Source organism: Fringilla coelebs, assembly GCF_963513975.1.
Source record: "Fringilla coelebs genome assembly, chromosome: 1".
Classification (NCBI taxonomy): Eukaryota; Metazoa; Chordata; class Aves; order Passeriformes; family Fringillidae; genus Fringilla; species Fringilla coelebs.
In genome coordinates, this window is record NC_140028.1 from 22,348,351 (window position 1) to 22,367,708 (window position 19,358).

A 19,358-nucleotide genomic window follows, 5' to 3' on the forward strand; every position below is an offset into this window, starting at 1 on the left:
GGACAAGACTGAAAGTCAGGAAGCTTTCATCTTTATTGTTTAGATATTTTAACATCTTTCTCATCTTAAATTTCTGTTTCTCCAAATCTGCGGCACTCTGTCTTCTTGACGCTTCCCATTGAGAGTCCTAGTTTTAAGAACTGTTTTTCTGCTTCTCAGTGGCAGTTTTGCATACAATTTGCTGGTATAGGCAATCAGGTATGTCTGACTCAATATACACAATATAATATATGCACAACATACATGATATATTATGTACCCATTAGAATTTAGCAATTTTTTGAATCAATTTGCCTAAAGTTATAGTTAGCTTATTTAGTAGTATTCTATAGAAATCTGCATCTGATCCTACACAGATGGGAAAAGTGTGTTCTACCAGAGCTATGGATAGAATTGTTTGTTACAAGAATGTGATTTCTTGTCTCTTCTAAACATCCATCTCATTGCTGACAAATGTATTCTTTTCTATCCACTGTCACTGGCAAAATGCCCATGCAGTTCTCCATCTTTCTATAATGTGTACTGTAGGGGTGATACAAGATATTATTTTTATTAGGTGGAGTTGGTGGAAGAAACTCAACAGCTGGACTCCGTGTACTTTAGAGAGCTCCAGGCTTTGCATCAAGTGAGTAGTTCCAAGAAGGATGAGGTAAGACAAGTACCTACTAACAAAAACAAACCCTTTCTCTGTCAGAGAGGGTTCACACTTTGAGTATCAGCAATGAAAAGCTGACCAGATGCTAGTTTGGAAAAGCAAATAGTCTGATTTCTACCATTCATTTTGGGGACTGATTGACAGTCATTGTGTTAATTAGATACACAGGTCTTCTGTCAGTTCCATCAACATCAGACCTAAAGTCTGTGGAATGTGTTTTGGGCCCCTACTCTTGAGTAAATGCCTCCATTTCAAGTGAATTACAGGTATATATTGGATTATTTGATTATGGAACCTGCAGACACTGATATGTTTAAAGCAAACATAAAAGTAAAGCTAACAAGGAGCTGGAGCCTTAACTCAATTTATTTTCTTAGTGATTAGAAAGCTATTTTACAGAGATAGGTTATCTAATGCAAGGATTATTAGACTGAGCAAAATGCAGAGGTGAAAAAAGCAGTTATGCAAGCAAAATAATTTCTCCCCTCAGAGTACTGTTGCTGACACAGGGGCTCTCAAAGAAGATCAGCACTTGCATCAAGCTCCCAAAGAATTGGCAGGTCCTAATCTGTCTGACCTGATCCATGACAAAGAGAAGTTAGAACAGTTCCAGGCTTTTCTTGATAAGCATTCTGCTAGGTACGTTTCTTTATTATTATTATTTTACCTGTTTCTAAGTTCAGAAGAAATATTTGCCAATGATCTTGGCTATCTAAATGTTGACAGATTTTAGTATTTTAAAAAAGTCTTTGCATATTTATGAAACACACAGACACATTGTTCAGACAACTGAATTGTCTTAACATGTTTGGGATAAAAATTCTCCTGTCCAAACATACTTGTATGACAGTTCTGCTTTCAGTTTCTGCTTTGATTAGTGGCAAACCCCTGAGTAGAACAATTAGCCTACAATGAGTAAAATTTCTCTTTTTTAGTACAGATTCAATCTAGTACATTTTAAAAATTAATGCTGGTTATTATAAAAATGTACAAATAGAAAACAGGCATGTTATTGTCATAGTGTGACAGTAACCACAGTTTTGTGTCTGCTGAACAGATTTAAGTACTAGCTTGTAGCAGATACAACCTTAGGCAGGGTTTTTGAAAAGGTGAGCCTGTTTGTTTTAAAAGTAAGATCTGAACAGAAGCTGATACTTTTTCTTTTGTCTTTAAATTATTGCTTCCTTCCTTTAATCTGGCTTCCCATGAGTTGGTGCTTTGCATATTGGCTGTTGCTTCTAGTCAAGCACTGCTATAGCTTCACATTGGTTATTGGTCAGCTTTTTCAAAACTGCCCAGAAAGGGGCATCTGGCACAGAACTCCTCTGGCCAAGACTCCATGTCATCACTTCTGCTTATCATCACATAGATCTCTTTGTAGTCAGAGAGACAAAAATATATACTTCTGGACACAATATTCCTAATTCTGAAGGAAAAGTCTTATACCCATTTGAATGGATCATTCCTGAGATTACTGACTACAAAAGGACTGCAGATAATGAGTTCAGATGGAAATTCTTATGGTCTAGCTGCCTGTAGTCAGGTGACTTCTGAGTTAGTTGTCTAGAGCAGTGGTCTCCAAATTTCTTGCTCATGCATCTCATCAGTAAAAACTTCTTGAGCATGGAACCTTAGTGTGTCTGTGTGTGTATATATATATATATATTTTTTTTTATACATTATATACATGTGCTACTAAAATTTTAATATTTTCTTGCTGCCCCTCAACAAATGGTCTTGCACACCCCCTTCACACATTGTGGTTCAGAGACCACTAGTCTTGAGTTCTTCTCTAACTGAGGAAATGGTAGGAATCAGCAGATAACAGGTCATGGACAGGTATGCTGAATTGTCTCTGGTATTTCCTGCTTTGTTAATCACAGACAAATCCCATCCTAAGTGGTAGAGCCAGGCAGAGAAATGTTTAATTTATGGAGGTTTTTTTTTTTTTAATAAACATTCATAATGAAGAAAAACATTTGAAAAAGTCTCACAGAAGTGTTTTAGAGCTGGGTCCAGACTAGTTACTTTGGAGTCCAGCTGACACACTACAATAAAGGTGTTTAATAAGCTGAAGGGATCCTAGAACTAATGCGGTCTGGAAAATGTCAGAAAAAAACAATGAACACATCATTTGCCTTTTCATCAAAACTTATGGTTCTGATAATGTCCAAATGTAAGTGATCCAAATTTCAGGAAGCACAGGCTGCTGAGTACCTGTGCACAAATTCTGTTAAGAAACTAAGCAAAGCTCCATTAATTAATACTTTGTTAAATAAATAGGATAAATTCACACAATTGCAGGACAATCTGTGTTACTTCGGGTTAGTGAATTACCACTTGTTAGTCTCGCCAGGCTAATTGACTCTGAATGTGTTCCTGATCCAGTATGCCAGGATAAGCCACCACTATACAGTTTATCTAACACACTTGAAGATTATATATTTTACTTTTTAAAAATATGCACATATTTGGTCAGTTTTCATAGGTAGAGGCCAAGGAGTTACTCCACAAAACCACAGTAATTTGGATCACTTGCATTTGTGTGAACTTAGTCATGTTGTGATGAACTAGCAAATGAAAGAATTTCAGTCTCAATAGAACTTAGGGTTCTGTAAGGGTCTCAAAAGACTTTTGAAAGGAGAACATCTGTTCTTAAATCAGTCAGATGCTTTTGAACATTTTATTCATAGATTAATGTTTTGAAAAAGCCAGTTATTAACCAAATGGAAAACTGAAACAGATTTGTCTGAATTTAAGGTTTCATATTTCCTCCTGCAGATACAGTGAATGTACTCACTAAAATGTTCATATAAAGGATACTGTCAGAAAACAGTCAAACAAATTAAACTAAAATTGCAGATATGTCATTTATTCTGTTGTCTGGTTTAGAGAATAAAACCATTCTATGATTCTATGAAAACAAACAAATTTATAGTGTACACTCAAACATTATGAACATATATAGATTGAGAACTGCATCATTGAAATGATTTGTCACTAATTAAATAAGTGGTAGAATTGGTAATTTATGAGAAAGCAGGCCACAAAAAACCCCAGAAACAAATTTTGCCATTAATTGTTTTTATCTGCTCAACTGCAGACTGACTTAAACTCTAGCCCTTCACGTGGGGCAGAAAGGGGGTGATTTCTTGGGCTGATGTTCCCAGCTGTCATCCCTGCTCCTTTCTCAGGCAATATAACAAGGAGGCAGAGCAGGAGGTGTCAACTCATTTCTCAGGGGCTCGCAGCCTCACTACTGATTCAAATTCTCATTTGTTTCACTCTTCATGCTCTCTGTGAGCTCCGCATGACGGTTCTGGTCCACAGTCCCTGCTGGATTTAGCAGTGGCATATTGAGGAGGTTACTCCTTTCAGGGTACTCCCAGGTGGCACCCTAAATGAGATGTCTAAGATATAAGTTTGCTCTGCCTGTTCAGCAAGTGCCATGGTCTCAGCAGATGGTACCAGCAGAGAAAAAATTACATAAAATTTCAGCCCAATCTGACCTGGTATTTAGGTCTTGAATACTTTGGTATGGTATAGTTGTGGTTAAACTAATAACTCCCTAGAATGTTGATGAAATTTACTCAATAGTGAAGTAACAGTCTGTTTAAATTTGTTTGTAGCATGGATCTCATGTGCTGGCTAGATATTGAAGAGTTCAGAAAGCTGCTCCAAAAGGATAAAGAAAAAAGTGATGAAAAATCAAAAGACATTAAAACCAAGTACTTAAATAACGAGTACTTCTTTGGACCCAACAGCCCAGCTACCAGAGAACAACAAGAAGAGGTAGCAGTTACAGAGCCATTCATAAAGAACAATCACTGTGACTGTGACTGAGATAAAAATCCACAAGTGGGTCTGCTCCAGCTTTTCCCCAAGCTATCTCCTCAAATATTACCTATATTTTTGGCCAGAAATATGGTTCTATTCTGGTTGTATAGGTCCCTTCCTTCCTGTTCAGGCTTTTCCTCCCTACCTCTTACAGGACATCTCTCCTGAACTGTCACAGGCCACAGTCAGAGCATGCACAAGACAGCTCAGAAAAAGTGTAAAAAGGACTTTCAGGCACAGTGACTTGTTCCAGCTTTCTATTTTAGTATGTCAGTAAAGCCACAGACAGCAAGTCTGAGCTGTGGTGCTCTGATATATCTTGATACTTAGGCAATTTACTTGGTCAAGCTGGGGTATTATTCACCAGAGTCTGTATCCTATTATAGGTAGGGACAAATGTAATCTGTTCCCTTTTATGAAAAGTACATGTGAGCCTTGGGTAAGCATGCATTAAGTGCTTTGCTTACAGTTAAGCTCATGCTTTGCTAAATCAAGGATGTAGAGAGATAAAGGACTTTGGGTATACACAAACGTTTATGTCATGTGTTATTGTATTTGGATTGCTTAGCTAATGCATTCAGGTGAAGGAAGGAGACAAAGCCTTCATGATCAGCTTTCGGCAGAGGTTCTGCTACAAGTTCAGCAATGTGTCCAGAAGAGATTAGAAAAACAATGGCTGCCATTGTTCCTGGCAGATGAACACCATGGAGCAGAGGAAGAAGCAAAGGTAATTTTTTAACAACAGCAACATGTACAGGCATTGTTTTTTGTTTGGCTCATAATTTACCATTGGGGTAGAAAGGTTCAGAGGAAAAGCAGCCCAAAATTTACTTTCAGTTTACATTGAAAGAGATGCTGTAGCATGTGCAGGTTGAAACTTTTATCTTGGTAAGTGCAAAGTCAATTCATCTGAAGGCTTAGTTTAACTGACAGTATTATTGTTAGATACCAAATCTGAGGGAGCTGGTGTTAGCTCTGCTGCCATCCAGCCTGCCAGGAGAGTGACCTAATTTTTGCTGCCTTACTACACTCTGTCTATGCCATTTTGCCTTAGTCATACAGTTGCACACTGAAGAAATACTGCTTTGTGTAAAGGATTTTCCTAAGGGGACCAGAACACAAGCAAATGAGTGAGCTTCCCATGCCGTAATTCTTTCTCTTATGCTGTCCACATTCTCCCATCTGGAGCTGCAGTGCTGTAGAATTGACTTCAGGACTTGTGAAATTCTTCTGAGTGGGGAGGTTAACTGCTACAAGCCTTGCTCCAATTGGTTACTTCAGAAAGTTGCCACAAAGCTGGGAGTGAGGAGCCTTTCACTCCTGCTGGTTCATTAGAAAGACTGAGGAATGGGCAGAGCTGACATCTGCCTGTTATGAGTGCCTCTGTGGCTGTGATCCTTGTAAGGGAATCATCCTGCTGGTGGCAGAGGCAAAGACTTGGTGTCTTGCACTTCCACAACAGCTCTGACATGTGAATGTCATAGCAGAAGGTAACTTCAAAGTTCAACCAAGCAGACACATATGCAACTGCATTGCTTCATAAAACTTGTTTTCTCTCATCTTTATAACATCATGAAGGTAGTCAGAAGTGTTGTCAGAAGTGGATATAAACTGAGTATTTTCCATTGATTCAGAGCACTAAGCAATCTGAAAAGTATAGGTTTTAATAAGAGAAACTATAATTTTAACAATAATTATGTGAATTAAATTTTAAAAAATCCTAACCCTCTGCCTTTTTTTTAGCTGAACTCTGCCTCCTTTACAAGCCCTAGCAGAAGACCAATGAGGCTAAGGTGCTTCCAGGTCTGGAAGCTAACTCGTGCCTCTTTTTGCACCTGCTGCACTGTGTTGGCAGGGAGATTAGTTTAGAAAATGCTGTGTTCAACACAAATAAACAGTTTACAGGAAATACATATTTCTAATGAGCTTTTAGGCTTTTCCTAACTCCATTTATGTCCAATTGCTTTTTTCTTTTTCTTATTGAAAATTTAGAGGATGAAAAGATTCTTTGAAGAAAGTATTTTAGAAGAAGTGAAACCAGATGACATTCTCCACTGGCTTCATATTTCACAGTGACAAAACAGTGTGGGCATGCTATGTAGTCCTTTTTCAGGAAACCTGCCCTTTGTTTGAGGTATAATTCAGCTACAAAGAAGTTGCAGGATCAAGTCTGTATTTATGATACAGCTGTACAAGGGAACTAAAAGTATTTCATACTAAAAAAAATCAAACCCAAAATTTATTTCTCACATAAGTGGTCTCTTAGAACATTATGGATGAAGTAAACTCCACCACCAGTGGAGTGCACAGTTTGATTGGTGTTGCCTCTTGTCTTCTGCAATTCCCCAGTCTTAATGAGCAGGTGCTCATTTATAGCTGAAGAAGGCATGGCATTAACTATAGATAAGGGACAGAACTGAAGATCTTTCCCACAAAGACCAGCAAAAGACAACCGGGATGTGGAAGACGAGTGAAATTTACTATGTCTCTTGTGTCTGCAGTTTCACAGTCTTTTTCATTTGGACCTTGCACATTCTTCACAATTTCCCTGTTGACAGTGTGAGGCCCAAATGTAATGCTGTTAAAAGCAATCACGACTGTACTGGTTACAGTGGACTGATTACTCACATTACTCCTGAATTTAGTTCCCTGCTGGATGTTCATGGTAACTTTCTCTCCCTTTCTGTCTGGAGAGGTCATACTTGAAAATAAACGTCTCTCACTGTGGCCTTTGGAGCACTATTAACACTCCTTAAACTAATATTGTACCTTTAATTCACATTTATCTGTATTTTGCATGCAGTGGACTTATTTGGACAAGATGTTCATTCCAGCATCTGGTAGTTTATTTATTATTGCAAGTGGATTACGTGCAGACACAAAAGGGAATGTGAAGTATGCAGCCGAGTGGGCAGGTTTAATCATATCTCACAGTATCTGTTTCATTTAGAATTGTATTTTAATCTCACAGCACTGAGATAATATCAAATTTAAACTTTTTAAACCTTTGTAATAATAGATTTCATCAGATGTTTGCCAGTTTTTTCCTCTTGAAGAGCAGTGAACTTTTTGTGATTGCCAGCATACTAGTTGTGTACATTTGTTCAGTTGAACTTTTATTGTCTGTTGAAATCAAACTGGAGACCCGGTCACCAATTATCCATGCAAACCATCAGCACAAAAGGGACCCAAAGTGCATGTGGGTTCTGTTAACTGAGTTTTCCCTTTGTCTGTTTGTCAGGAAGATGATTATTTTCCATGTTCTGCTTCAAGGTTGTTGACCCATAAAATAAGTGGTGTTTACGTACTGGTATAGGGATGGAAGCATTCCCTTCATGAATATGCCCTAGAAATAATTTTTCTCAAAGGTTCCCTGAATTCTGGTCACAGGGAATAGAACATGTTTGGAGAAATGGAGAAGGGCTCAGAAGATCCAACCCTACTGCCTAAATTGAACTGACTTTATTTTCACCAAAGGACCCTCTGGACAGCCACTTCCCTCCTTGCCAGGGTAGGCTGTTACCCCTGGCAGGCTCTGTGACAGGACACTGAGCATAACTCCTGGTTTTAAGATAAGTTGCAGAAACCCTTTCAGCTTGGGATCAGGTTAGATTTCCAGAACTGTTGGCAACAACTAAAAATGTTTCTGACTGATGCTCACCATTGAACGGCACTCCACCCCTCCAGGACTTCAAGAGTTTTAAACCACTTTTAGAAGATGGTTTTCATTCATCCATCTGATAACAAAAGGGATGTTGTTTGGCTTGCTGTTCAGCAACAGCACAAGAACTGTTTGTTCAGGAAAGCAGGCCAGCATGAACTTCAGTTCAAACAAACTGTCCCTGCATAAGCCATCTTTCTTTCCCCACCCTTTCCTGGCTGCCTACTGTTCTGTGTTTGGCAGCACAAGGATTTCCAAAATGTCTCAATGACTTTAAATTCTATTTTACTATTGGTAGCTTTATTTCAGAGAGCAAACTCTGGCTTCTGTGGGTGATCATAGCAACACATTTCAAACCTCATTCTGTTGGTAAGATCCCTGTCAGAAGCATTTTACAACTTTAAGCTCTGTGGTTTGTGTGTTCCTTTTCCTTTGTTGTTTGTTTGCATAAAACTCAAACTGTTCTCTAGAAAAGTAGCCCATTACCATAATCAATAACAAGAGCTGTTTCTATACTTTGTAGTATGCAGTCATATGGTCTAAATCATTGTCAGTCATTTCCTCTCCATCACATCTTCCAAAAAATGTTCCCCAAACCAAACTAGAAAAAAAAAGGAAAGGAAGAAATGAAACCTTGCCACATTTTATTGTATCCATGTCATAAACTTATAAACTACTGAAAGTTAGGGTCAGTGCAAAGATAAGAATCAGTCAGTTTACACTAACTAATGCCTTTGTTATTGCTTTTTGAAACAAAGTTTATTTGGTGCATCTATTTCTTCTTTTGACAGCATGTGGACAATAAGACTGTTTCTTCATCTAGTGAAATAATTGCTTTCCGCAAGGCGCTCTTGGATCCAGTGACAGCAAATCTGTTTCAACACTTTGTGGAACTGAAGGGAGACCTCCTGGGGAACGGAGTGCTCTTTTGGCAAGAGGTGCAAAAGTATAAGGTATGGTGGTAAAACAGAGCAAAATGAATAGCATTCAGTTTGTCAGCAAATGCATCCATTCTTGCATATTAGCAGAATTTTAACAAAAAATATCTATAGGCATTCTGTTGTTCATAGTAAAGCCTCTTTCATTGTTTAAATTGTTTTCTTCATCAGTGAAAATCCTCACTTCTTAAGGGTAGCTAATCTTGACTCAAATGCATTATCCTTGTATTTCTTTATGCTTCTTCAAACTGTAGCATTCTTCTGAGTCTCTAGAAGGAACACTGCTGTCTTGCTAATGCTCAGAGTTTGGTATACATCTGTTGAGGAGTAGAAATATGCAAGCATTAAAATGTTCATTCTGTCCTTATAGCTGCCATCTAAATTTGGTAATTTCTCAAAAATGACAGATAACTTTAAAATTCAATAAATTCTACAGATATAAAGATGGTATCAAAAAAACCTATATGTACAATGCAGACTGCAGCTCCCTTGCACTTTGCAGAATCAAATTTGACTTGAGCTGAGCTTGGGACCAAAGTGAAATGTGATGGGAAAGGTCAGCAGGGATTACATCTCTCCCAGATACATGAGGTTTAGTGAAATTGCTTGTGTGGGTTGAAACACAACGAAAAACCTCTGGAGTGAAACTTGAAATCACACTGCAGCCTCCTAGGAAAATCCTGGACTGCATGCAGGGTCACCACAGATCTTTCATGTATTCCTCATTCCTTTTGCCTCTGGGATATTCCTGATGCAAAAGTGCTACCAGAACCTCTCCTGAGCTCCTGAACATAGCCTGTGTGCACATGGCAGGCAGGGAGCATGAGATTAGCTAACGTGCTCAGAAATTGGGCTGTAAACACAGTTGCTGTTGCAGTAGCACTTGGAGATCCGCTGCAGGCGTGTGGGTGTACTTTCACTGTTTAATTTTATGAATTTGAATTTGGTGTCTGCTTTAGAAGGTGAAGCTCCTGTTTCCAGGGGACAATCTCTCTTCCCCACAAAGGTTCTGATCCCCAGGCAAGGGATCTCTGGCTGAAATGTTCCCTGGGGGTCTCTCTCTCATGGTTACAGTGTGACTAGCTTAGATTAAACTCTGGTATGAAGGTGCCTGGTGTTCCATGACATAAATCCTTTTCTACATATTTGAAGGTTTGTTGATTCTTGTTGATTCTTCATTGCTACATTATGGAGGACACGGAAACTTTCTGCAAATTAATGTGGAGCGTGGTCTTAATTCTTTTCTTTGTAGAACTGCTCTCTGAAGAAAGCCTTCATTGTTTTTTGTTCCACCCCCTTTCCTGCATTTATGTTAATTTTATTTGTCTTGTTATCCAGAAAAAGTTGAATCTGACCAGATTTCTCCATGCATGCAATGTCATGGTTGGCAGTTGATGCTCTTTTAGAAGCAAAGGGCTGGAGTAGTAGGAGTGTTGTGGGTCAGGCTGAACTGCGGGAATATTGCCAAAGGCGTGGGCAGCACTTTGCACAGTGCATACTTGTATTGTCTGAGCCCTATCATGCCATCAGTTTAGACAGAGCTCCCTTTAGCTGTCAGTGACTGCATCACTCCCATAACCCATCAGGCTGGAGGCACATCTTGGGACAATCCAAAACCAAGACTTTTTTTATTTAAACAAATATGAAGAAACATAACTCCACGGATCGTTTCTATCTGGTTATCTACGCTCAGTCCCATCTCTCTTCATATCGTATGGCTTGTTTGTCTTCCCTTTTACTTACTACAGCTCTCTGCCTTCTGTGCTAGATGAGCAAAGAAAGCCATATTATATATTCTAAGGATATATTGAATATGTTTTTGCATTGCCTTACTTTCTTTATTATAGTTGTTATAATTCTTTTTTTTCCCTTCCCAAAACTAAAAATATTCATAACAAAGCAAGCCAACTCTTTCACATACCACGTTTCTGTTTAAAAGTCATGGTTTTAATTTCTTTGCAAAGTAAATATACAGCCTTCTATACCAAAACTAAATTCAGATTCTTCATTTTAAGAGCTCTCTTCTTGAAAACTCTTGAGTGCTCATCGTGTCTCTAAGATATACATGATAGTCTTCTAGTGTCATATAAATTTCTTGAAATATATGGATAAAGGGAAAGTTCATGTTTCAAAGTGTTGGAAGGACACTGAGTTATTTTTCCTTCATGTCAAGTCCAATGGTGGCATCGTCAGGGTGTCAAAATGCAGTAATAATAGGTTTTACAAGAATGATAGGACCACATTAAAAAAATAGAAAACCCCAGTGTTCCTTTGACATCTCACTCCTGTAAGGTCAGGGTTTTTTGTATTCTATAGTGTACAGAGTTATTTCAAACCCTGAGGTTTTGGGAAACTAGAAAATCTTAATGAATGGTGAAAGTAGAAGATTTCAATAAATGGAAGATTGTACTGGTAGCTAACATTGTTGCCTATTGTGACAACACTCCTAGTTAGAATATCTTGTACCCTCTAAATATTTCCCCTCTTTTGTTGGAACACTTAAAGCATTTCTTTATCTTTTAGTTACCATGGCTTTGCAAGTTATAGGAGGCTCATTGTGAAAATCAGTGCATTTCACACTTGTAGATGTGTTTCTCTTTTCAGAAATGTCTCTTATTTGCCAGTATGCATTTAAAATCTATGCTGTTACATCCAAACATGCAGGCAGAAATTATCACCTAAAAGCAATGATTGCCATGTATCTGCATTTGCAAACCAGAAGCCTCATACATGTCTGAAGTATGGTTTTGACCTTGCACATTTACTAAAAGAATTTTGCCCTGCATACTAAAGGAATTTATTGTATAATTATTTTTGTTTGACTACAGCTCTTTGATGACTGGTGCCCTTTAAAAGTTCTTGCCTGTGTCTCTCTCCATTGACTGAAAATGGTATTTTTATCTTTCAGGACTTGTGCCATTCTCATTGTGCTGATACCATAGTTCAGAAAAAGATCACAGCTATTATTGACTGCTTTATTAATTCTGCCATACCCCCAGCCTTGCAGATTGACATCCCACCTGAACAAGCAAAGAAGATTGTGGAGCACAGAAAAGAACTAGGACCTTACATTTTTAGAGAGGCACAGGTAAGAAGCCAAGTGATACGTGTGGCTAGAGACTGAGTGCCTGATTTTAAGAACAGTCTTTGCTGCTTATGTGACAGTTAGGACTCCACACACAAGCCCGGGCTTGGAGGAGAAAGCTATAGTCATATATTTCAATGACTGTAAGGTGGAGATGGAAGAGATTTATACTGCTCAGTAAAGAAAATCTCTGACCACTAGCTGATCCTGGAAAGGTGTTATCCAGGTCTGTGTTACGAATTCTGGCAGTAGAAATGAATTCTGTCTATGTTCTTAATTGCTTGTTCTTTACCACTTGGTTAATGTCACAGAAGTAATTTGTAGTTAGAAAGTCTGTGGTTTTCAAGTTTTACGAAAAACGCAGATGTGAGTCAAGCACAAAGACAGCTTAACTTGCTGAATATCTTTCCCTCCTTTATTACAGAAAGTGTGTATTAAGTGGCTGTAGTTTTCTCTCTGATCTTTCTGTTAATCAGGTTGAATAGCAATTTTGGAACCTTTAATACAGACTTACTATTTTCTTATCCCTTGATACTGCCTTGTCTTATCTTCTAAGTCCAAGAAAAGTAGTTGTTCTTCTTTTCCTATAAAATTGCCGCTGACACCTTTAGACATCAAGTGTGAGTCCATAAAGTGTTTGGATGACAAGAGATGAATGATTTGTCAGAGAAAAGGGTTCATATAGGTCCTAAGAGAAAGAGAAGTCTCCTTTCAGCCTGTGTAAAACCCAGTGAACTCCAGAAATGTGGCACAAAACCAAAGGAAGAACTAGGCCAAAAAGCTGTGACTGGAACCCGACGGTGGCTCACATGTCACTTTAAGCCTCTTGAGCCAGAAGCAGTGAGCATGCTTGGCTCCTTTGAAGCCAAGTTTCTCAATGCAAATTAAACATCTAAATAAATTGAAAAATGTGAGCCTTAGTACGTGCAGCAACAGAATTCACTGAGCCCCTCTGTTTGCTTTTCTAAAATTGTTTTTCTTATTCTAGTTCAAAAACGACCCTGTGAGAGATTATATCATTTAAAAATTATCCAAGATTTGCTCATAGATCTGTAATGTGGTTTAAGAGCCTTTCCAGAGGCAAAAAAGTATTTCCTTTCTCTTAAGGAGGGGAAAAAAAGCCCTCTCCCTAATGAACTGAATATTTGAAATACTTGAGCAGAACAGTGGTGCAAAAGCAATTCTACTGGTGTATATTTTATCAAGAATACTTGTAAAAAGTGATGGATGTTTTCATTAATGCAAACAATTGTTTAGGGAAATATAAAAAAAGAAAGTGCCTTTTAACTGTGTTTTAGGAAGATTTCTCACCAGTAATAAACACATTGATGAAAAGCATGTGCCGAGCAAAGCTGGGCTGAAATGTCAGGACAGAGTACGTGGGAGGAACAAGGCTGCGTGTTCAAAAAAAATAGTTATCTCATTGTGCATTTTATTTTACAGTCAACTGTTTCCTTAATACGGTCAAGATTGACTTTATTTTCTTCCTGTGCAGATGAGTATTTTTGCTCTTCTGTTTAAATTTTGGCCTGAATTTTGTGAGTTTCAAAGCAATCCGGAGAATCTCAAAATTCTAGTTTCCTTGGAGAAAAAAAAGGAAAAAGAGATGCTAAAGATGGAAGGGATAACAGGAAAGGTAAGGCTCATAAAGTTTCAGGTGAGCAGTGATGAAGTGAGTAACACGAGCAAAGGTACATGAAATAAAATATCCCTTTCTCAGCCTGATCCAAAGCTACCTTATCTTGTTAGATTTTAAGCTTTACATGCAACCCAGTCCTAAGGTGATTACTTCCCAATGCTGCCAGTACATATACATATGTTGGAGTTGAAGCAGGTGAGTTAATGGAATACTCCTTTCCTTAACCAGAGGAAAAAATGTATTTTAGTCACCTTTTGTGCCAAGACAAGAGCAAAAAAGAAGGCTGAATTAAGAGCAATAAATCTGTGTACAGTCTATGTGTACTGTGGGCTACTGCAGACCTGTTTGGACTTTCATCATATATTGTCTCATATTAGAATTTACGTTCTGGACCACAACTGAAATCAAACCAAGCCAAACCAAAACTGATTTTGTATCTATTTTCCAGAAGGACTATTTGAAAATCCTGCACATTGTTAAAACAAATATTTATGTGGTAATTAGTTTGCAAAATCTTTGCCTTTTCTTGAATGTTTCTCAGCTTTGAAAGTGAAATTGTTAGACTGTTCACAGCAAGTTTCCAGACAGTTCCAGCGCATTAACAAAACTGTGACCTCTACAATGGAATGCTTGTTTGTAAAACTGTTTTTCTTGGATTTTTAAAATTAAAATATAATGGACTTCTTTTTCTATTGATTATAGGCTTTGAAAAAGTTTATTTTTTATTAAATACAATTGTTTGGCAGGCTTTGAGGAGAGAACATTCTTTTAAGGACAGAGAAATTACTGGACTTGCAAACTATAATAAGTAGCATTACAGAGACCTTGACATATTCTAAGTACCATGTAGATGTGTGGAGATGTTCCACGTGATATGAACCACACAGATATGTGGACAGATAGAGACAAAGACCTGTAAGAACATATATACATTGTTGTTCTTCTTTATGCACATGAAAGCTGAGGACCAGTGAAGCATTACTCAAGGCCACACACCAATGTCAAGGGAAGTCTAAAATCCAAGAACTCATCTTACTTTCTCCAAAGCACAATGTCTCCATATACATATGTCTGCCAAGGCCATTGGCAATATTTATAGTGCAAGAATGCAATATTTCCAAGTAATAAACTTTTGCGTTTTCACAGACTTATTTTCCATCTGTTTGTTGCCTGTCTATGAGATTTCTGATCAAGATCAAGGAATAAAGAGCAAATCTTAGGCAGGAGGGCAAAAGCCTAGCTTTTATGAAGAACAAATGGGGATGGTGAATTATGCTTCTAAGCAGGGAAACAGAGTAAGAAATTTTAGAAAATGACAGGCAAAAAATGTTCCTTAGTAAACAATTTGTAGACTATTCTTTGCCTCACAAAAAAAAAAAAATCAGTAAACCAGTTACCTTTTAAAATTTCGTAAAAGAACGGGTGCAACACATAATTTTTTCAAATATATTAAAAATCCTTTTTTCTTTCTGTTTTTGTTTAAATAATTTACCATTTCCTGTTCTCTTGCCTGAGATTTCTGTCCTCATTTGAATTATGTGACAGCATAATTCAAATGATGCAGTATCCCTGAAGGATACTGATAAGTTTCATCTAACATGAGCAATAGCAGGTTCATTTGTTGGCTTGTGGAAGGTGATGATTTCTTGGCAATGAAAATAAGGACTATGTTCCTCTGCCCCATCAGGCTCATTGAACAAGACCAAAGCTCTGGCAAGGGTTAGAAACAGCTTTTTTTTATATATATCTCCTCTCCACCCCACAAATCAGTTGCTATTTTGGGTTTATGTCAAACAGAGTAATCATAGTCCTAGGGGAGGAATTTGCTTTCTTCTTCCTTTACACATGTCTCCCTGGGGCACTGAATCTACCTGTGCTCACCTCAGTTTCAGAACTGAACAGATAAGAGTTGAACTTTCATGTAGTATAGTGGGAAAAATGGGCAGATAAGGAGCTTTTCACTGAGCAATGATACATAACTTGGTATTTTTTGACTATCTCAATATTTTTTGTGTGCCTATTTGTTATTTAAGGGGCAGTCTGCCATCCAGGCAATGGACTTTTTCCTTTGTTAGCTGCTAGATGCACATGTCACATACTTTCAAATATATGTCACTTTTTTCAGACTGCCTTGATGCCAGTACTAGTATTTTGTTGTATACATGATTGCATTTTATCTCCAAAATAGATTTTGGAATTTTTTTGCTTTTAAGTGCACAAAATAGCTTTAAATTTTTAGCTTTAACTTGCATTGTAGGTTTGTACATACTCTTTCCATGCCCTTAGCAAAGAAAGCCATCAACATTATTTTCCTTTTTTGTGTTTCTGCTATGTCTCTTATCAATAAGCTTATTTGTTAGTAAGTGATATAATGGCATGGGATCTAAATCCATTATAACATTGCTTAATTTATTATGAGAAGTCATTTTTAAAGAACTTGCTTAATTCACCATTCTCATTGAGAGAGCCAGCAAACATAAACTGCAGTGCAGTAGTATTCACAATGCCCCTGTGTTTGCATTGGCATCCCCATTTCACCTTCTGAGTGTGCCACAGAAGGTACTGAGCCTGTTTCTGCAGAGAAGATCAGCATCACACTGCCTGGGCAGCTCTGTACCCAAAAGTCATTCTTAGAGTTGATGCTTCATAGGACAGTGGGAATTACGAGGAAGGAAAAGGCACTTTGGGAGCAAGGAAACAAGACAGAGTGGTCCTTTTCCAGATTTTTCAGGGGGTTATTAAGTGACTTTGGGAACAATTTGATCCCCTTTTTTTCCTCACTTCCTCTCTTGGAACATGGGAGGGTAATATTATTCAGCTCTTGGAGAGAGCTCTTTGTGATGTCAAATATGAACATCAATTGATGTTTATGAAGAGTTTTGGGATCATCAAACAGAATGTGCAAAGGTGAAACAAACCAACATGAAAATGACAAACAGTTAATCCCCAGAGCAGTTTGCCAAGGGTTACCATGCCTTGTACTTCAGTGTAGATTGTACATTGCCTGGTTTCCTAACTTGTATACTTGTAGTTCATACACAGCTACTGGACCAAGCTGGAATTAATCACAACAAATCCTACATTCTACATTTATACCTGAGGCCAAATTAGAGGCTCACAATGTCCTCTCTGTCCTTAAAATATGTTCTATTGTAGATCTCTGCCCTGTCACTTGGCTATATTTTGGAGCAGGTATTGAATCTGAAATAAAGATGGTCTGTAGGAGTGTAGAGGACAGGAAATATGAACTAGAACAAAGAAATGCTTTAAAAAAGCAGCTGCTACTTTAAAATATGCTCAGAATGATGAATTATGAAAATAGGCATTACAAAACATTACTGCAAGTGACACTATCTAATTTCCAATGACAATTTTTTGTTCCTCAGACTTTGCTTTTTACTTTAGCTCTGTAACTATTGTTCACATCTAATTATGAGTTTTTTTGCAGGGTAAAGAAGCGGGGGAAAAACTCATTAATTTGGCTCAACTTAAGTCCTTGACTCAACCCAAGTCCTTGACTCAACTCAAGTCCTTGACTCAACTCAAGTCCTTGACTCAACCCAAGTCCTTGACTCAACCCAAGTCCTTGACTCAACTCAAGTCCTTGACTCAACTCAAGTCCTTGACTCAACCCAAGTCCTTGACTCAATCCAAGTCCTTGACTCAACCCAAGTCCTTGACTCAACTTAAGTCCTTGACTCAGCCTGAGCCCTTGACTCAGCTTAAGCCCTTGACTCAAGTGCCAAAGAGTGTTTTGCTAGATGAGCTTGATGTGAAGAGAAGATCATCAACAACTTTAGCACCTACAGGAGGACATGGGAGAAAGGTAAATAATACATGTTCCTACAGATGTCATTCAAGAGAGATAAAATGATCTTGGGCAAAGGGGAGGAGGGAGTTTGGTTTTGAATACTGCTGTCAGATGGTTCTTCAATAACTGTTCATTCCTCTACAATTAGCTTTGCTGTTTTAAGTTTGCCTGTCTGACAGGTGATTTTTTTTTTGTTCTTTATTAATTTTTTTAAAAATGTGGGTTCTGAGTAGTGTTAACAGCTAACAGAATGTTAATGTCTTATGGTGTATGGATTAAAAAAGAATCTATATTTAAAGATAAATTGAAGAAAAGGTAGTTCAGTTCTGGAATAAGAAGCTTTTCATTATTTGTGAAATTCATATCCTGAAAGAATTTGGTTTAGGCTAGAGTCTTGTTCTGGTCATATGTCAAAAACTGAAGTTGAACTCCTTTAGAAAATCTAGGTATTTGAAAATTTGACAGCAAATACAACTTTAAGGCTTCTTCCATAACAACTCTGACGATGCATCAAATCAGTAGTGAAAAGGTAACAGTTGTTTTACTGGGAAATGGGAAAAACAGACATGCTACATTGGGCATATCAAGGGATCATTCATGGCTGAGTTGGCATTGCCAGAACATAACAGGGAACCTGTGCAACCACATAAGCACAGATATATCATGTGAATTGGGAGTAAATCACGCTTTGGCCACTGCTTGTATTCCATAGAGCTCTTCCCATGGCATTATGGTAGTGAAGAGCAGAATATAGAAAAAGGTACCATGAATACCCCCAAAATCTGAAATCACAGTGTGAATTGCATAGACACTCTTACTCTCAAGTGGACCTTTTTACTTTTGCTCATACCTATTTAAAAAAAAAGTGAGTTGAGTGAGCCAGTACATCCCTGGTATACATTTAAGCCCTCAAGAAGAGGTCATAAAAAACAATAATATTTTAAAGGGCAGTTTCTTCTTCCTTCTGCAAGCCCCTTCCTACAACAGGAAGGTGATAGAAGTTCTTACTGAATCATGGTATGACAAATTGGCTCCAAACCTCTCAGGCCGTAAGATAAAAACCAGGCCAAATAAAAGTGCAGTTCTCATCCTGCTTTGGAAGAACAACCTATTATTTATATGCAATCTTACCTGTGGTTGTTTTCTTTAAAAGCAGTATTTTATCCTTAGAAAAGGAAAGGATGGCATCTCCAGTTGATCTGCCTCTAGTGGTAGCAGCATTCTGCTGGAGAGGGCAGGCAGAAGGAGCTGTGAGGCTCATGAGACATTCAGTGAAAGGACATAAGCTAGAAACTGCTTTTCTTATATGTATTTCCTCTCCACCACACAAATCAGTTGCTGGTTTGGGTTAATGTCAAACAGAGCAATCATAGTCCAAGGGAAGGACTAAGGGTGTAGCACAGAGATAAAATTAAGTCCTGATAGCACAAATGATATTTTGGGAGGGTAAAGATCTTCTGCTTTGTTTTTGAAGAAGGGAGAGAGAATAATGTTCAGACCAGGGATGGAGAATAAATATAAACATTGTATCTGTCAAACTTGCTTAATTTGGTGTTTTGAGATTTACTTATTTACTTCTTTCTCCCATTATTCCAATATTGTAATGAAAAAAAAAATCCTAATATTTGTAATTATCCAGTAATAGGAATATAACATAAACACCTTTTTTATCTTACTGTTGAAATGGATCAGAAATTACAGTGATGTGACCTGAAGGCTGATGGTTTTTGAT

The 19,358-nt window shown here is 37.8% G+C and overlaps 1 protein-coding gene across 1 annotated transcript in view; it reads left to right on the forward strand.

Moving 5' to 3' along the window:
- Positions 1-19,358, forward strand: part of RGS22 (regulator of G protein signaling 22) — a gene marked incomplete at both ends in the record, with an annotated part of 57,921 nt that overhangs the window by 37,803 nt on the left and 760 nt on the right. The window contains 8 exons of the mRNA XM_084201923.1: positions 557-649; positions 1,146-1,294; positions 4,285-4,447; positions 5,061-5,219; positions 8,945-9,106; positions 12,000-12,179; positions 13,672-13,812; positions 17,264-17,641. Coding sequence (XP_084058049.1) covers positions 557-649; positions 1,146-1,294; positions 4,285-4,447; positions 5,061-5,219; positions 8,945-9,106; positions 12,000-12,179; positions 13,672-13,812; positions 17,264-17,641 — 1,425 coding nt within the window. The remainder of the gene's footprint in view (positions 1-556; positions 650-1,145; positions 1,295-4,284; positions 4,448-5,060; positions 5,220-8,944; positions 9,107-11,999; positions 12,180-13,671; positions 13,813-17,263; positions 17,642-19,358) is intronic.